Below are 18,944 nucleotides of genomic sequence, written 5' to 3'. Positions count from 1 at the left end.
TGACGGCGGAACTTCGACCGCCGGGAGAGAGGCAATTGCTCATTTCCATTAAGAAACCTTTCAAAGCGGTCTCCTCCCCTTCTATCGCCCGGTGGGTAAGGTGGATCCTATCGGAATCGGGCATTAATGTCCAGCAGTTCGGAGCTCACTCCACCCGAGGTGCCATGGCTTCTAAAGCAATCCAAGTAGGCGGTAGATTGGATGACATTATGAATGCGGCCGACTGGTCCTCCGAGTCGACTTTTAAAAAGTTCTATTTTAAGCCTATTCATGAAGCCGCTTCATTGGTGGTGAGTAAGCTTTGAACATGCATAATCCTCGCCTCCGGTCCTGACATAGAATGAGAAATTTCCTAGCTAGCGTGAAGGAAAGTTTCAATTCTATTAAGGACACGGAGGCGAGGATTATCCCACCCGCCACGGTGGCCATGGCGCCCACCCGGAGGGAATTCATCCATTGAGAGGTGGTATTTTCAGTCTTCCTTTATGTAAAGTTATTTTGCGGTATACCAGGTGTTTTACCTAAGCTTGGTACTATTGGCTTTGTTTGCTATGTTGGTCAGAGGACTAGGATTTCGTTTGTATGAAAATTGAATTTTCGCGGATTCGATTGCTTACCTATTATTTACATTTGTTCTTAGGAGTGAATCCTGCGACTACCTAGCGACGATCCAAGTCAGTTCGCAGTGAAGATGAGGAAGAACGTCACCGCGCGAGGATATTTATACATTGGCAGTGTGATTGGACAGTGGTTGCCATGGGAGTGGGTCTCACAGGCTTTGTAGTTTTTTCTTGTTGAACTTTGAACCTGCTGTCAATAAAAGTAAAGAAAGATTATGCATAATCCTCGCCTCTGTGTCCTTAATAGAATTGAAACTTTCCTTCACGCTAGCTAGGAAATTTCTCATTCTACAGCCATTCTTTTCACTCACAGTATCCCAGAAAGATTTTCAGATAGTTCACTTATCAAAATCCTTTCACTTTGAAGTCAGAGAAAGAAAAGTAAACACCAATCCCCATGGTAAAAGAATATGATAAGCAGCAATTTGTCAGAAGACAGAGCCTGACATTTGGCCTCTATCTTTGAATGCACAGCAAATGTGGCAAGATAGAAACAAAATTTATAGGCATCTTTATTACTCATTCACCTTCTGAATTCCATCTTGCGGGTGCCGCAGCACCTCCAGCAGTCCTACTTCCAGCGCCTAGGCTTTGGAGCTTAAGAAGGGACTACCACCCCCCCCCCCAAGCCATCCTACTCAAGGAAAAAACACCTCTCCTCACCCAAGCCTTTTGTTTCCTGTCTGGGAGCTATACACATAACACAAAAGAAGAGCTATTATCAATTGTTCTAATGTAGTGTTTTCCTATGGAAGGGCTAGCCTTGTGACAGAGAAAAACAGCTTTGGAGATTTTTCAGTGCCAGGACACACAAAACATTACAGGTACATGACCTACTTTTTAAATACCATGCCCCCTGCCCTATGGGCACCTAGTGCTTACCTTAGAGATGATGTATAGATATTAAAAGGGAAGATTTAGGCCTGACAAGAGGTTTATTTTGCCAGTTCAAAATAGCAGTTTAAAAATCTTTACACACAAGCTGCAGTGGCAGGCCTGGAGACAGGTCTTATAATGCAACTGTAGTGGATGGCACAATGAGTGCTGCAGCCCAATTGTAGCATTTAATGTACAGGCCCTAGGTACATGGAGTACCATATAAATGGGACTTATACGTAAATTAAATGTGGCAATTAGGTGTATGCCAATTAACCTATGTTTAGAGGGGAGCACACAAACACTTTACCTCTGGTTGGTAAGGGCACAGTGCACAGAGTTCTAGGGGCAGCAAAAAATGACTCAGCAGAGAAAGGCAGATATCCAAGAGAATGCCAGGTAGAAGATGGTCCTCTCCAATAGCAACTCCACTTACTATACCAGAACCATTGACTGATGCAGTAATACCTTTACTAAAATGTACACTAATGAAGACCACACTAATGCCTATGTTAAAATGCTATGAGAACTCAATTAGAAATGACCAGTCAAGGACAAGTAAAGACAATGAGCCTCACCACCACTACAGGCCCTAAGATCAACTGCACTGCACCGGCTACAAGGCAGCCCAGTGTTGTCTAAGCCATCTGTGATCCTGTTTTCTGTTGTCATGGGTGCCATGTTTTAAGAAACAAAGTTCTAACTCAAGAGTAGAGGGAGATTGTAATCTTTCCCATCCCTTGAAGGGCTTTGTGAGATGGCCGGCTAATCTGTACCTCAAGAAACTACCGTTGGTGATTGCTAAGGGGTGTTTTCCTAGGGTTGTCAGTTCCACAGATTACTTGACCATTGCAGAAAATAATAAATACAATAGCCTGCCAAGTCCAATAACAGAGCTGAATGAAGAGGACACCATATGTCAATACCCTGTGTGTACCTCGCTAGTCCCTGAAAGCTGCCAACACCAGGCCCCGTGGGCATAAGAGGTCCACTCTTCTTCTTAAACATGTGCAGCAGATTCTACCTTCCCCAAGAACTTCAGTACTTTGAATGAGTACAGCTAAACTCTTGTCCAAAAATTGTCAAAAAAGTAGTTACAACCCTCTTTGTTTTCCTGCATGTCAAGTTTCCACTGTTGTGCTCATCTGACACTACAGCCTAAAGAAATATTGGTGAGTTACTGCTATTACACTCTATTAAGGTTTGCTCTCTCTGATACTTCTACTTCTGGGGTAGCTGGGTGCACAACTGCCCTAAAGTGCCCCTTAGCCTTTCACCACTTTCCTTTATCCCATTCAACTTGAAGTTGTTATCAGAAATACCAGAAAAGCCGGCCCCGTTTGTGCTTCATCTGTTTTTAACAGCAATCCCACACTTCACAGTATAGCCACAAAAACAATGCATTTGTTATTACCCTGCATACAGCAGAGGCAATAGACTGCTGCCGCCATTTTTTCATTGTTAGGGAGCCTCTTCATTCATAATTGTCTCCAATCATGTTTATGGTGTCCCGTCTAGGACAATGCCATCTCTTTCTCTTAATCTTTTTACTTGTTCATCTTATACTGAAGCGGAGAGGCTTAATTAGGCCTCTTTAAGCATGTTTTATGGAGCTGTCAAAGCTCACCAACCAATTTATCAGAGGTAAGGAAATAGAAGACTGGGGGATCTTAAGGACAGTGGTGGAAAGCACAAAATATGTTCATTTAAACAGCCAATTTTCTACAAGTGAGCACACGGGATTGCTTTTTCAGAGAGTCACTACATTGCTCATGAGGGCAAAGTCACGACATAGATGATCCTTAATGCCCCTTGCAGAAGAAACATTTCCAAAGCAACATGATTCATGAGCATTTCAATGTCCAGAAAAAGGGCATACTGTTAATAAGACTTCTGTAACCTGTATATTTAGCTGTTGTGCATGCCCACACAAAGTGTAATCAGGCTCTGCTATTTATATTGCCAACAAATTGGTAAATGTATTGATATGATGTCCTGTGCATAATGAAGCGGTCCATAGAGTGTACACCAGTGGTGTGGCAGCATGTAACATGGAATAATAACTTGACGAATGTAGTGGTGGGTGGTTCATTGGGAATGGCAGCACTCTTATTACCAGCACAACCTTTCAGAACCAACTGTCAGTGTCACAGCAGTAGATCCTAAGAGCCAAATTGAACCCAGCCATCTGCAGCACTAACCTCATAAGGATGGGCATACACAGCGTGCATGGAGTGTGCTTGCATGTCACTACTGTCATTCAGGCATGGTCCATGCTTGAAGTCCTGGGCAGGCAGTGATGTTAATCAGTTGAATGAGCCTTTTCCAAAGCAAGTGACATAACACGTCACTGTTTGATCCTGCCCCTAGCTCTGTCTCAGTTTCTGAGAGGGCAGGGAGGCAACCCATTTGAGGCATAGCTCACCAATACCTCGACATGGAGTATGAGGATACAGCCATGCCTGGATTGGAGATGCTCCTGCTATTTAAGCATTCAGGGATCAGAGGAAGAACAACACATTTTCTAAAAAGGATCAGACGATATATGAGGACGTTTCTAATATTTATTAGAACATTGGAACGTTGGCAGCTCCATTGAAAACAATGGAGTGCTGAGGGCTTTTACTGGCCGGTAAAAGCCCGCAGCGCCAACATTCCAATGTTCGCTTTGTTCACAGCAAGAGCTGTGAACAAAGCCTCACGGAGCCCGAGGGGATTTTAATCCCCTCGGGCTCCGTGAACAATTTGTTTTATTTAATAGAACATTCTGCCCTGAGTGGCAGAATGTTCTAATAGCCTTAGAACCCGCCGTAGCGGGCTCTACTGGCTATTAAAGGCCCTTTCCCTTGTTACATGCCCTCGCCTCGGGCATTTAACGAGGGAGCGGGCCTTTAATAGCCGGTAGAGCCCGCTACGGTGGGTTCTAAGGCTATATTAGAACATTGGAATGTTGGCAGCTCCATTGAAAACAATGGAGTGCTCCGGGCTTTTACTGGCCGGTAAAAGCCCGGAGCGCCAACATTCCAATGTTCTCTTTGTTCACAGCAAGAGCTGTGAACAAAGCCTCACGGAGCCCGAGGGGATTTTAATCCCCTCTGGCTTCGTGAGGAATTTGTTTTATTTAATAGAACATTCTGCCCTGAGTGGCAGAATGTTTTAATAGCCTTAGAACCTGCCGTAGCGGGCTCTACTGGCCATTAAAGGCCCTCTCCCTTGTTAAAGGCCATCGCCTCCGGCTCGGGCCTTTAACACGGGATCGGGCATTTAATGGCCAGTAGAGCCCGCTACGGCGGGTTCTAAGGCTATAGTAAAAACTTAGGAATGCTAAATGATACCTGGGAACCAATTAGTCTATGTACTAAATACAAAGAGTTAGTACGCTGGGGGCAACTAATGTATTTTCTTAAGTTGTAACTAGGAATTAATTTACTGAAATTAATAGCTTATATTGTTGGGAGATAATTACTGTATTTACAAGTACTGCAAGCTGATTTTGAGTGATAATACATGACAATTTGACAACGTTTTGCTGATGTTTAGGCACCACTGTAGAAGACAAATTCTTGATGCTGTGGTGGTTACTGATGAGGAGACATTTCATCATTCATACTGATAACTTTTTATGACCTCATTATCACCTCCTGAATGTGGGGGATGATCTGTCTTCCAGATCACTTCTAGGTCACATTGTATGGCAGATGATCTAATTGAAAAGGCAGAATGGGAGAATGGAATAAAGTGAAATAGAATAAAGGGAGGGTGTTTTATACATCCTGGAAAATATTACAGGATCTTAACTAATTGTATACACAGATTACATAAATTGCCTGGTGTACTGTATTGATTACATCACAAGTAGTGGGCGGTGTGAGGCGTAACTGTCCTGCCCCTTGTGCTCCACACCAGAAACTGCCCTCTCAGCCTAGGAACAGCAATGTTGGTCCTGTTTACTTTTTACTGACTCTTGCATTGCATAAGAAAATTTGCTTTTTCTAGGATGTTGTGTTTCTGTAGTTATTTTCATGCAACATATTGCTCATGTATACTGTATACTGTGAAAACAGTCACCCCTATGATTCTGTGTAAGTTCAGGTTGTAGGTGTGTATTCACAATGGCCAACAATTTGCAGCTGTGGTGTTCAGGCGGAAGTCAGTGCAAATTCTCAACAGTGCCCATCAGTGGGTCATGAAGGAGTTCGGGATACATGCTCATCCAATCCTTGGCCTCTCTGCAGACAGCACAGAGAAACGATCAGGTGTGCCAATTGGAATTGTGATTCAATGTGGCTGTGTGTGAAGGAGGTACGCAGATGTTGAAATACTAACAGGGTAAAAATTACAGGATATGCAGTCAGTAAGTCAGTAAGTTGTGATATGAGTCAGTAAGTTGTGTGTGGTGGTAAAATGAAAGAGATGCAAAGATGTATGTGCTGGAGAAAGTAAAAAGAGGGTGCTGAAGAGAAAAGACACGGGTGTGAGATATGCAGATGGAAGATTCCAGAAAGATATTAGGAGAAAAAGAGAGTAAGTGTCTAATTCAGAAACTGCAGAAGAAAGTGTTGTGAAGACCAGCACTGAAGTGATTGAGCCACTCTGAAGACCACTACCTCTTCCACAGACCTTAGTAATGTTTACTTCACAGTTGGTTTAAAATGTTTAAATGACTGTGTATATATATATATATATATATATATATATATATATATATATACATATACACACACACACACACATTAGACCTCACAGCCTTAGGATGGTCACCCCTAACTTTTTGCCTGCCTCCCTCCAATTTTTGGATACTGTTTTTGCTGGTTTTAGGACTCTCCGCACTTTCCTACTGCTAACCAGTGCTAAAGTGCATATGCTTGCTTCCTTTAAACATGATGACATTGGATCATACCCAATTGGATTATTTAATTTACTTATAAGTCCCTAGTACAATGCACTATATGTGCCTATGGCCTGTAGATTAAATGCTGCTGGCGGGCCTGCAGCACTGGTTGTGCCACCCACTTAAGCAGCCACTTAACCATGTCTCAGGTCTGCCGTTGCAAGGCTTGTGTGTGCAGTTTTACTGCCAATTCAACTTGGCATTTAAAACTACTTGCCAAGCCTAAACCTCCCCCTTTTCTACATGTAAGACACCCCTAAGGTATGCCCTGGGTAACCCATAGGGCAGGGTGCTGTGTAGACAAAAGGCAGGGCATGTACCTGTGTAGTTAACATGTCCTGGTAGGGTAGAACTCCTAAATAAGTTTTTGCACTGCTGTGAGACCTGCTCCTTTCATATGCTAACATTAGGGATACCCTCATATACTGTTTGAGTGGTAGCTGCTGATCTGAAAGGAGTAAGAAGGTCATATTAAGAATGGCCAGAATGGTAATACAAAATCCTGCTGACTGGTGAAGTTGGACTTAATATTACTATTTTAGGAATGCCACTTTTAGAAAGTGAGCATTTCTCTGCACTTAAGTCCTTCTGTGCCTTACAAGCCATGTCTGGCTAGGTTCAGTTGACAGCTCCTTTGTGCATTCACTCAGACAAACCCCAAACACAGGATGCTCAGCCTCATTTGCATACATCTGCATTTTGAATGGGTCTTCTTGGGCTGGGAGGGTGGAGGGCCTGATACTTACATGTCAAAGGACAGTAGCCTGCCCTCACACAAAGGACTGCCACACCCCCTACTGGGACCCTGGCAGACAGGATTGAACTGAAAGGGGACCTTGTGCACTTCTAAGCCACTCTTTGAACTCTCCCCCACTTCAAAGGCATATTGGGTATTTAAACAGGACCTCTGCCCCTACCAACTCAGACACTTCCTGGAGAAGAGAACCTGAACCAGAACCTGCAACCTGCCAAGAAGACCTAATTGGCTGCCCAAAGGACTCACCTGACTGCTTTCTGTGAAGGACTGCTGACTTGCTGTCGCCCTGCTGCCCTGCTGCTCTCCGGCTGTGCTGAGAAGTGTTCTCCAAGGGCTTGGATAGAGCTTGCCTCCTGTTCCCTGAAGTCTCAGGACCAAAAAGGCTTAATTCCTGCAAGAAGAACTCCCTGTTCAGCGAAAATTGCCGCAGAGCCTGCCAGAAATGACGCACAGCCTGCATTGCGGTGAAAAATTCACCGCACGCCAAACTAGAACGACGCAGTTCGACTTTGCAACAAGAATATCGACGCAGCGCCAGCGTAGCGGGCGGAAGTTTGATGCACAGCACCGCCTGCCGTGCTGTAGAAATTTCCACGCAACGCCCACCGGATCGACGCAGCCCCTGTGACTTCGTCCTGTCAGTGCCGGATTTCAATGCATCGTCCCCGGGGCGTCCAAAAACCCCACAATCCGAAGAGGATCCAAGACCGAGCACCAGAAATCGACGCAAAGCCTTCCCTGCGTGAAAAATAAACGACGCAACGCCATGTGCAGCCCAAGAAAATCAACGCACACCTCCCTGTTTTCCACACATCTCCTCCTCTGCAGGTTCCTTGCTGAGATTTTGAACGCAAACCAGGTACTTTGTGCTTGCAAGAGACATTCGCTGCTTTTAAGAGACTAGACACTTTATATCATTTCTACAGTGATATTTTCAACATATACTTATAGTATCTTAATCTTTTTGACCTGCATTTATCCAGATAAATATTATATTTTTTTCTAAACACTGTGTGGTGTATTTTTGTTGTGTTCTACTGTGTTATTGCATGATTTATTGCACAAATACTTTACACATTGCCTTCTAAGTTAAGACTGACTGCTCAATGCCAAGCTACCAGAGGGTGGGCACAGGATAATTTGTATTGTGTGAGACTTACCATGACTAGAGTGAGGGTCCTTGCTTGGACAGGGGGTAACCTGACTGCCAACCAAAGACCCTATTTCTAACAATACATGTATATATATATATATATATATATATATATATATATATATATATATATATATATATATATATATATTCACAAAAAAAACTAAAGTTAAAGTGGTGTTGTGGAGTTATATTTAAGTAAGGTAGTAAGATTTTGACTTGTGTTAAAAAAACATAGAAATTCCCTGAAAAATCAAAGGTTAAAGTAATAAAAGAACACTACCATTTCAAAACCAGAACAATTTACCAGTTATATGTAACAGACAAAATTATAATTTGCATTGTCATAGATTTCAGACGTCATCACTGATGTAATATGTGTAGTTAGAAGCAGTGAATCATACAAGTTATAGTTATTGCTAATGTATAACTGATGGCTTTAGTGTTTTAATATTAGAAGACATACATATGTCTCCAATATGACACTGGTGTTTTTTCCCGTAAATTAACTTTCCTAATTTTAATGTAATTTAAATGGTACTACCTTACCTACATATAACTATACTATAATGTTTGTTTTTTTTCAGTGAATTTCTATGGCAGTGCACAGCAGTGGGGGTGGGGTACACAGCCTGACGTGTAACCCGACCCTGCGCACAACCACACCCCTAGTGGATGGTCAAGCCCTCATTAGCGGGCAACCACCCACCGTCAGAACCCCTTCCACCCCACATTGTTCAATTTTTAAAAATGTAAAAAACTTGGTTTACCAATCCTGCCAGAGTCCCACAGGAGATAGGGGCTGCACTGGTTCCAGTAAGACTCCCTTGGGAGTACACAGGGACCACAATGGCTCCCACAGGATCGCAATGCCCTCCCCATATTTATTCAAATTGCCTGAAAGGGATAAATAAAACACACTTGTTTTAGGGCCTATAGTCAATTATAACACCCACTTTTGTTCCTTCAGTCGCTCTACTTGTAGGACTAAGTTTATTCCTACATCCAACAACGGCACTTATCAAAAGATCTCTGGCAAAGAGCCCCCTTACGTGGCCCATTGGGCATTGCAGCGCTAGACGAGAAGGAGGCCCGATGAGGACGCATGACACCCATTTGGGTGTGTAAGGGCTCTTGCTTCTAATTACAGACGTGCCCAGTTGATCTGTGTTAAGTAGTGGGGTTCAATTGGGATCCCCTATTTCCGAACCGTGCATTGTATTTGATAGTTGGGAGGCTGTACACTGGACCAGTTAAGTCTCACAGTGCCTTCATTGTATGATGAGATTTTATACACACAAAACCATTCAAATTCAGCAGTTATACTTAAAGTTATCTCAAGTAACTAAAACTCGTGCCGTAAGGAAACTATAACTCATGTCCACGACATGCACAGTTTTCTCATCAATAATTTTACAGGAAATGCTGCAGTGATATTATCAATGATGTCATAGAAGATGTTATTAGTGATGTAATATGTGGGGTAATTAACAGTGCATGGCGAGGGCACAATTTATAGTTACCTTAGGGCACGAGTTATAGTCAGCCTGCTTGAAGTGGTGGCAGCCGATGAGATCTCATCATGAGACCCGCCAGTTCTGCAGACCATCTGCATCTCTAGATATACATAAATATTTTTTCTTTAATAGCTCCTGAACTACAGAACAGATTTACACCGAATTACAAAAAGCACTCTTTCTGGACCAAGATCTAGCTTTCTGCCAAATGTGGTATAATTCAGGTCAACAGTTTGGGCTGTACTCGTGTCTCAAATGCTTATGGGAAATTTCATGGGGAAAACTGTTTTGGAGCCCCCCTATTTTTCGCCCACCACTTGATGACTCAACCTAAAACTTTCCGAACAGCAGCTAAAGTGAGTGGCAAAATAGTTTAAAAAAATTTGTGAAGATTCATCAAACTGCGCCAAAGTTATTAGCAAACCTAACGCTTTTCCTATGGAAACTAAGTCCTAGCTGTAACTATCTACTGGCGCCCGCCAGTAGGTGACATATGTACTACATGTGTGCAGTGACCCTGCCCTCATCTAAATTACTCAACACTTTCTTTTCAACTGCATTCACAGAAATCTCCCAATGCAACAAGTTCTCAGTTCTTGTCACATTATGGCCCCAAAGATTCCTGCAGTGATTTGAACTTCCATCAGTAAATTTTCCCCGTTAATCCCACTAATTTATTCGGAAAAGGAGACTCAAGTCAACATACAATCATTGTGTATATGTTCTCTGCTTCACCATATGGTACACCCATATTGCTGGATACTAGTATTTTCTGCTTTTGTGCAGCGTGAAGACACATCTTGAGTGCTAAATAGGAATAAATGAATGAACACGTTAAACAGTAAGTGCACCTTTTGCTATTCTACTTTAAGGGCCTGAAACAAGTGGCTCCTTCATTTGCGATCCATGAAGAAAAGTTTTGCCTGCTTGTGTAAGGAACACAATATTTATCTCACCAACTAAATAGTGGCTGCGATAAAGTTTGCACTGTCAATTAAATTTTATTTCGCCTTATAATCAGGACCTAAGAATTTGGAACAGTTCTAAGTTAAAAAATATTTTTTAGTTCCGCATAGATTACTTCAGAATTCTAGCATTTTACCATAGAAGTATGATTGTCTCACAGTACAGTATAATTGGAGAATCCATTTAACATGCAATTCGTGAAAACTGTGCTTACAATGGAATGAGCTTGCGATGCTTCTATCTCACCTGTATGTCACACTCGGCTCCCACATCTCTGGCTCCAATGGCTTTGTCAAACAGTTGTAGAAAAAACCTCAAAGAGAACTGGTACTCTGCTGCCAGAGGTCTGAGTGCCTTTAGCGTGGTGAAGAGAAGTGCCCCACGACTAGCCAGAGGGAGCAGCTGATTCCTGAGTTGGACAAGCTTCTTCCTCAGTGATGTGGTCTCTTGTAGTTTTTCAGATACCTAAAACCAAAGGTAACAACAGTGAGCAGAGAGCGTGGGCCTTATATGTTGGTAAAGGAAACAAAGATACCAGTAGTTGTGGAAAGCTTACACTATCTCGCAAGCAGATGATCTTTGTGAAACTGGTTTCATACTTGAGCTTCAAGAATTAAAGTACATACCATTAAAGGCCTGATTTCAAGTTAGTTATACATTCTGTTTTTGAGATTAACCTAAAACTTTCAGCCTAAATGGAATTACAACAGTCACAGTATAACCGGGTACATAGCTACCTGTAAAACCAGTGGAACTATGCATGTAAAACAGGGAAGAACTCAGGAAAACATGCAGAACACGGTGCAGTATTGCTGCTTTCTCCAGAGAATTTGCATTTCCCATTTCAGAGCTGCAAACTCAGAATCACCCAATAAAGGCATGGTAATATGTCCCAGTATCATCATACTGTATGTGGTGTGACCCTTATTACGAGACCACTTATAATTGAACTCTAGGTTTGCAATGTGAAATAATGTTCAGATTGCCACAGTGCAATTGTTCAAGAGCTCATCTGCGTTGCCCATAACGCTAATAATTTATCTACCGCATGATTGGTTGATCCACCAAAATCGGAGGTATCTACGCCTGCCTGAGATCACATGTTCTTCCATTTAAATGGCTATTCTTTGCCTCAAGTGTAGATCGCGTGTGTGGGAGTCTAACACATGTCAGGCCTTCAAATATAAGCTTAAAGTCTTCATTTGTATTAAAAGTACAACCATTCAAAGTAACTGGCGCATGTAAGCTCTTTGCTCTTGCACAACAGCATGTTACTTTTGAAGCAGGCTGTAGAGTAATGTTCACCCTTTCCCAGTTGCCACTTCTGCCACCGGGTTGGTTCAAAGAAAAAAATAACCGTGCCTATTATTTAAAATAAATAAATACATAAATAAATAAATAAAATATACATACTTCCTGACAGAGGAATGGCATTGATAACATTGGAAAGATCAATGTTCCTTTTAGTGAAACTAATACGATAAATAGCTAGATAGATAGATATTTGGTTTAGAGGTTTACAAAATGTGACTCTAACAAGGAAGTGTCTGTGTGCACTCCTCAACTGGCCTCGCATGGCCGACAGGACCCCTTCTAACCTCAATGAGCCATGCCATGCTTTCGGATTTCCCAGATTTCCCATATGTGTGCTGAATGTCTTTTTCCGACTGATTTCAAGTGGTATTTTCCCCAGTCTATAACTTCTGAGTAAATACTTGTGAGTTTCCATGGTGGCAAACAACCTTCACGATGTATGTAAATTAAGTATTTTCATAGGGTTTGCCATGCTCCAGACAGATTGTGCAAGATAGGGAAGGGCACAACCCCCGATTGTTTATTGTGCAGGATGGAGAAAGGTTCCCTGCTACACGTTGTGTGGGAATGCCCCATCGCTCACGTGTACTGGTCCAGAGTACTAGACACTTTAGAAAGGGTGGCCTGTATCCCAGTAGACAGAGACCCGAAACTGGTGCTACTGGAAGTGTTTCCAGAATTGGATGGTCATACAGGGCAGACACAACTAATTGACATAGACTGCATGATAGTCAAAAGGGACATCACTTCCTATCGGAGGTGGGACAATGCTCCTCTCTTTTCCCAATGGCTGAGAGTTATGGATTAGGGTGCCATAGTGGAAGAATCTGTCTATAAAGAAAGTGGTTGCCTCCATAAGCATGTACAGATCTGATTTACTTGATCTGCTGCCACCTGTAAGCCTAAATATGTACAAATGGGTTTGTTTGACAACTGTATACTGCAGCTCTGTCTGCAGTTTCTCTGGAGGCCTTGTTCGTCTTGTGTCATATTTAATCCCATGTAGGTGGTATAAGACAATGCCAAGTAACACACTGGGTACTTGATTTCTAAGCCACTTTGCACAGCTATTGCACATTTTACTGTGATCCTAAATAAAAGTAAATTTTCTAATTAATGTTTATCAAGCAATCGCGGTGTTGAACAGTCATATCAGGTCCCCTCCTAGATGGGAACACAAGCAAACCAGACCCAGAATCCCAGACTGGTTTCATCCTTGTTGGATTCGTTAGGGCCTGGCAGTTCCTAATGAACCAGGATCAAGTTTGATTTGCATTTGCTTAATCTCTTCCTGGGATGGCTTAATGGGCAAGGAAAAACAATGGCATAAGGCTCAAGCAAGTATCATTGATGGAGATATATTCAAGCATCCTAGTCAACAATATTTACATTTTTGGAAGTGAGACACCCCAAGTGTGATGGGATGTCCAAATGTGGGGCCCATGCTCACTGTCCATTAGAAATCCAATTGCACCTGAATGAGGAGGCACAACAACTCTCAGTGGCCTGGGAGTCTGGGCAGGATTGTTACTACTGGAGTGACAATGTTGACAAATAAATAATGGACTAGACTGTGCCCAGTGTCTAAGATTAATTCAAGCATTTCAGACATCTTTTTCATTTGCCCATGTCGAAGGAGTACAGTACATGCAGTGGAGTGCGTTCAGAATGCCCTTATTGCCCAGAGGGAGGCCCCAAATGTCGCCAATCTGCATTCATAAAAAAACTTCACCTAATAAATATGTAATTACAGTCAAATGGTGGTTAGCTGTCAAGCACGAGTAGTGTTGTGCTATGCATACCAAAATGTACATGTATTTCTGTAAATGGGAGCTCATTTGTGCTGATAAAAGACTTCACACATACCTAAGCTAGCCTGTGCACTCTGGTTTGGACATCCATTAGATATAAAATGTGCATGTTCTCTCACCTGACGAAAGTGAACACAAAACCCACCACAGCGTGAGAAGATCTTGTTGAGCAAAGTTATGAAAAAAGTTTGCAAGGGGAGAGTAGTGTGATGTCAGTGGAAAGCTGTGATGTGATAAGAGTCTTTCTACAAAATCTTCAGTATTTATGATGTCATGGCTAGTTTATAGACAGCTTCTATCAGATTATACAACTAAATCGCTTCATATTAAATATTTCACAAATTACAATCAGAACGGCAGATGCATTTATCAAAAACTCATGTTGCCATTAAAGCATCTGCTTCCGAATGACATAAAAAGTGCCCTCTCTCTGTTTGCAACGCAGCGCACCTTAAATTAGATGCGCCAGGGGCAGACTGGTACAGCACACCCAATTACTAAAAAACTAAATGTGTGCTGCCCTCACTCGGGTGTAAACTCCGACAAATCATGCCTTTCTTTAGGAAAAGACCATTAGTGACCCATGGGTCATCTTTCACAGAACCTGGACTGGCCTATCTTTGAAGAGAGGCTTGTCTCTGTGCCCACATGTGCAAAGTGTTACCTCATTTGCATAGGGCCACACATCCTTCCAAATGAACCAACACCTCCACTGGATCAGGCTGAAGCAAGATGTACAGCAGCACGATCTATATCACAGAGACGAACAAGCATCTGCAGCCCCTTCTATAATACCCAAGTACCGCAGGGCACAGAAGGGGGAACAATGAGCCATTAGGACATTTTCTGTAACACAGCCCCCGATCATAAAACATTAATACAAAATAATAGGTACAGTTATATCACTAAAAAATAAAATGTAGGTAACCTTTATATCTGCGCAGCTTATATTACGATCAAACGTTTAGTATTTACATTATCTCTTCTGATGAAAGGACTAACATTAAAACCCTCTTTACAAGTTAAGGGTTAAGTTACGATCCCTGTGTGAATACTTATTTGCACAGGGATAGGAATTAGGACACTAAGGCCCTCATTCCGACTTCAGCGGTCTTCTGGTGAGACCACCAAGGTCGCGACCGGCAGAGGACCGCCAGTGCTGGCGGTGCTCCAACCGCCATATTCAGACTACTGAAGGACGTCCGTCTCAATTTGGGCGTAAATCCTCCAGTACTCGTGCTGGTGGTCGGCGGTGTAGAGGCGGGCCAGCCGCCGGCCCCGCCCTGCCAAAAGGACTCCGTCAGCCGTATTACAACCTGTAATAAGGCCTGGCGCTGTTGTGATGTTGGTGCGGGGCCGGTGGTGGGAGAGCCGGGTCTCGTCCACTCAGGGAGGAGCACCTCGTCGGACAAGGTAAGTGTCCTCAGCAAGGGGAGGGGGGGTGGGGTGTGTGTGAGTGTGTGTAATGCATGGGGGGTGGGAAGGGAGTGTTTGTGTGTGCGTGTCTGAGTGTAATGTTGGTGATGCGTGTCTGTAAGGGTGTTGTGAGTGTGTGTGTATTTGGGGGGCGGGATGCAGTATGGGGATCGGGGGGTCTCTACAGGGTGGAATAGGGGGTGGGAGGGTCACTACTGGGAGTTAGGGGGGGGACCGGCAACAGGAATACAAATTCCTGTTGCTGGTAGCCTTTCCGTCAGAGATTTCACAGCGGTGCTCCTGCCACGGAAACCCTTACAGAAAGGGGACTCAGAATACCGCTGGCGGTACTGGGTGACCCGCCGGGTCAGAGATGGTCGTCCCCGGCCCGGTGGGTCCAGCCGCCCTGGAGGTAGCAATGGGAATATGGGGGTTTGGCACAGGCCAAACCGCCACACTCTTTATTTGGTGGTCTGCACCGCCACCCTGGTGGCGGTCAAAAGACTGCCGCCGGCGTGGCAGTTCACGTTCCACTGAAGTCGGAATGAGGGCCTAAATGTTTTCAACTGATAAACTCCACAAGGTCAAACCTGCTGACCTTCATCTGGGAAAATGGCCCGGGAAAAAGGTAAACCATGTGAAATTCGGTGAGTTAAATACCGGTTCCACATTGTATGCACCATTTTCCTTTGAAAAACTAGGAATAGGCGCTATATAGCACAGGTAAATACCTGACACTGTTGTAATGGTATTTACCCCACCCTATTCTGACAAACTCGTAAGGAGGGTCTTAAAACCTTAAACATTTTTTCAAACAGTCAGACCTTAAATAAAGTTTGTGTTTAGTGGATATAACAACTTGACAGGAGACCCAGTGCACAGTATTCCAATTGAATGGCTGGCAGAAATGTCAGCTCACGTTATACATTGTATTATGGATTTTTTTAAAAGGGTTCCCAACTTACTTCCTGCTTGTGATTGAAGACAGCAGTCATTCTGTCTGTATTGTCCACATCGTTCGTATCAGAGGAAATAAAACAATCTCTGACCATCTTCTCCAGCTGCTGGAGGGAGTGCTGTTGCTGCAGGATTGCTTTTGTCACTTTCTGTGAAAAGAAGAGGACATAAGACATCTATTTAAACATTTTACGAAATCAAGGGTGATTCAATTTTAGCCCTTTGGGCTGCGATTCAGGAAATGAGATGTGCACTGGAAGAGGCATCAAGCAGTTTTTGACTCATGAGACCAGGTGTAGAAAGGGCAAACCTCTACTCCTGGCTACCTCTATCTGACGTAAATGCTTTCATATATGATGAATTTAAATATAGTGAGTCTAACCGGGAATTACTGAACAGACACTGGTTTTCCAACGATCTGTAAGGTCTCAGCAGGCCGTGGACCAATACTGTTTTAGAGGAACATACAGTGCTTAATTTGTAAATAAAAAGGTGCCGGTGCTCAAAGCTCTCTTCTTAAACATGCGGCTGCTGCAATTAAAAGTGCGAGCACATAATACTGAGGCAGCATAATCCTGAAGCCACCTCGGGCCTCTTTAATCCATTTAACGCCATTCCCTGCCCCTTCAGCTCACTCCAGCAGCTTCCTGCTTTTTCCCTTTCTGGCGCTTTTTCATTTTTCTCTTCCTCCGTCTTTCCCACGTTTCCTTTGCTCGCAGTAAATGCTTGAGACAGAAAACTAAGCACCGGCCCTCAGAAATAAGTGCTGGTGCTCCGCACCGGAAACAACAAGCACAAATTAAGCACTGGGGACATAGAGCCTGATTTAGAGGTTGGTGGATGGTTTACTCTGTCACAGACTCGATGGATATCCCATCGGCCGTATTATGATTCTCATAGGATATAACAGGATCGCAATACGGTGGACAGGATATACGTCACTTTGGTGAAGGAGTAACCCCATCCGCCAAACTCTAAATCAAGCCCATAATTTCTTTCCAATACCACAGTACTGGAAGATGCAAAACTACCGCCCTGCGATGACAAGTCTGGATCCACATTCAAGAACAATTCAATCAAAAGAAACTGAAGTGCTTCACTGACATCTGTACTTAACCAGCAGAAAATGGTGTCCGGGAGCTGAAGGGAGCAGCTATTTTAGACAATTTCAAATAAAAAGGTCCCTTCCACATGGGGTACTGAAACATACGTTGTGTATCTCTTGTGCAGGAAAACACAATCTATATAACTCACTATCTTAAAGTTAATATACATTGGAAGTCCGTTTTTTGCATATCATTATATTTTTTTAAATTTCACATATCTCGTGGTAGTGGTCAGGGCCGATTTTAACTTGCCCACATAGATGCGAATAGCACAGCACTGACCTGGAGTTCAATGTGCAGTTCAGGGTGTATGCAAGCAAAGGCTCTGTGCAGCAGCGCCTTTCCAAGGCTTTCTTCACATGGGCAAAAATTGATGATGGTTGTTCCCGAGCTAATCTCAGCACTCAGCTGGGGTTCGTCCTCCGAGGCTACCAGATAAAGCTTAAACTGGTCAGAGCAAAGCAGGCGGTGGCCATTGAAGGACAAAATATCAGATGGGCCTGTAAAAACAGAGAATAGTGAAATTACACAAAATCCATCCACATACCCAAAAATGCAAATCATTTTCCATTATAAATATTTCTATTATTCTTCAAGCATTGCACTAATCTAAAAGCACATAAAGCAATACAACATACAAAACAAAATAAGAAAATATACAAAAAGACGAACCTAGGCAAAGCAATACCATGCCAAAAACACCCAGACATTAAGGGCCAGATGTAGGTAGCTGTTTGCATGTCGCAAACTGCGAAAAACGCAGTTTGCGCCATGCAAACAGCCTAACGCAATGCACATCTCCAAATTGGGGATGCGACTCGCAAATAGGAAGGGGTGTTCCCTTCCTATTTGCGACCGCATCGCCATGCTGAGTTGCTTTGTGACCGCGAATGCGGTCGCAAACCAACTCGCAGTTACCACCCACTTGAAGTGGGTGGTAACTCATTCGCAAAAGGGAAGGGGTCCCCATGGGACCCCTTCCCCTTTGTGAATGCCGAAAAAAAAATTCTATGGACCACTGCCTACTCTGAAAAAAAACGAAACCAAATGGTTTCGGAAGTTTTTCTTTTTGCAACTCGTTTTCCTTTAAGGAAAACGGGCTGCAAAAAGAAAAAAAAAACTGCTTTATTAAAAAAGCAGTCACAGACATGGAGGTCTGCTGTCTCCAGCAGGCCACCATCCCCGTGAGTGCCTATACTCGCTATGGGGTCGCAAACTGCGACCCACCTCATAAATATTCATGAGGTGGGTCTTTGCGACCCCATAGCGAGTCGCAGAAGGTGTCTGAGACACCTTTCTGCATTTCATATTACGAGTTGCAATTTGCGAGTCGCTATGACTCGCAAATTGCAAGTCGCAATATGAAACCTACCTACATCTGGCCCAAAGTGTGGTCCTCGTAAGGCAAAACACTATTATTTTAGGTGTCTGACTTCCTCGGTGACTAAAACACTATCACATCAATCCTTCAATTAGGAAAATACGACAGTAAGTGGAATGGGAACAGGAAATATGTGAGGAGGAAGGGGGTGAAAGAGGAAAATGAATGAGAATGGAGAG

At 43.3% G+C, this 18,944-nt stretch overlaps 1 protein-coding gene across 1 annotated transcript in view; it reads right to left on the bottom strand.

Moving 5' to 3' along the window:
* The window catches only part of LOC138286353 (uncharacterized), a 1,286,679-nt gene that overhangs the window by 484,976 nt on the left and 782,759 nt on the right, over positions 1–18,944 (bottom strand). The window contains exons 76-78 of the mRNA XM_069226509.1: positions 17,667–17,884; positions 16,287–16,427; positions 11,027–11,245 (exon numbers count right to left, since the gene is read on the bottom strand). Of these exons, the coding sequence (XP_069082610.1) occupies positions 11,027–11,245; positions 16,287–16,427; positions 17,667–17,884 (578 nt within the window). The remainder of the gene's footprint in view (positions 1–11,026; positions 11,246–16,286; positions 16,428–17,666; positions 17,885–18,944) is intronic.

Source organism: Pleurodeles waltl, chromosome 3_2, assembly GCF_031143425.1.
Source record: "Pleurodeles waltl isolate 20211129_DDA chromosome 3_2, aPleWal1.hap1.20221129, whole genome shotgun sequence".
NCBI classification, from domain to species: Eukaryota; Metazoa; Chordata; class Amphibia; order Caudata; family Salamandridae; genus Pleurodeles; species Pleurodeles waltl.
The sequence above is the reverse complement of the archived record's forward strand: the minus strand, read 5'-3'. Positions and strand labels throughout refer to the sequence as shown.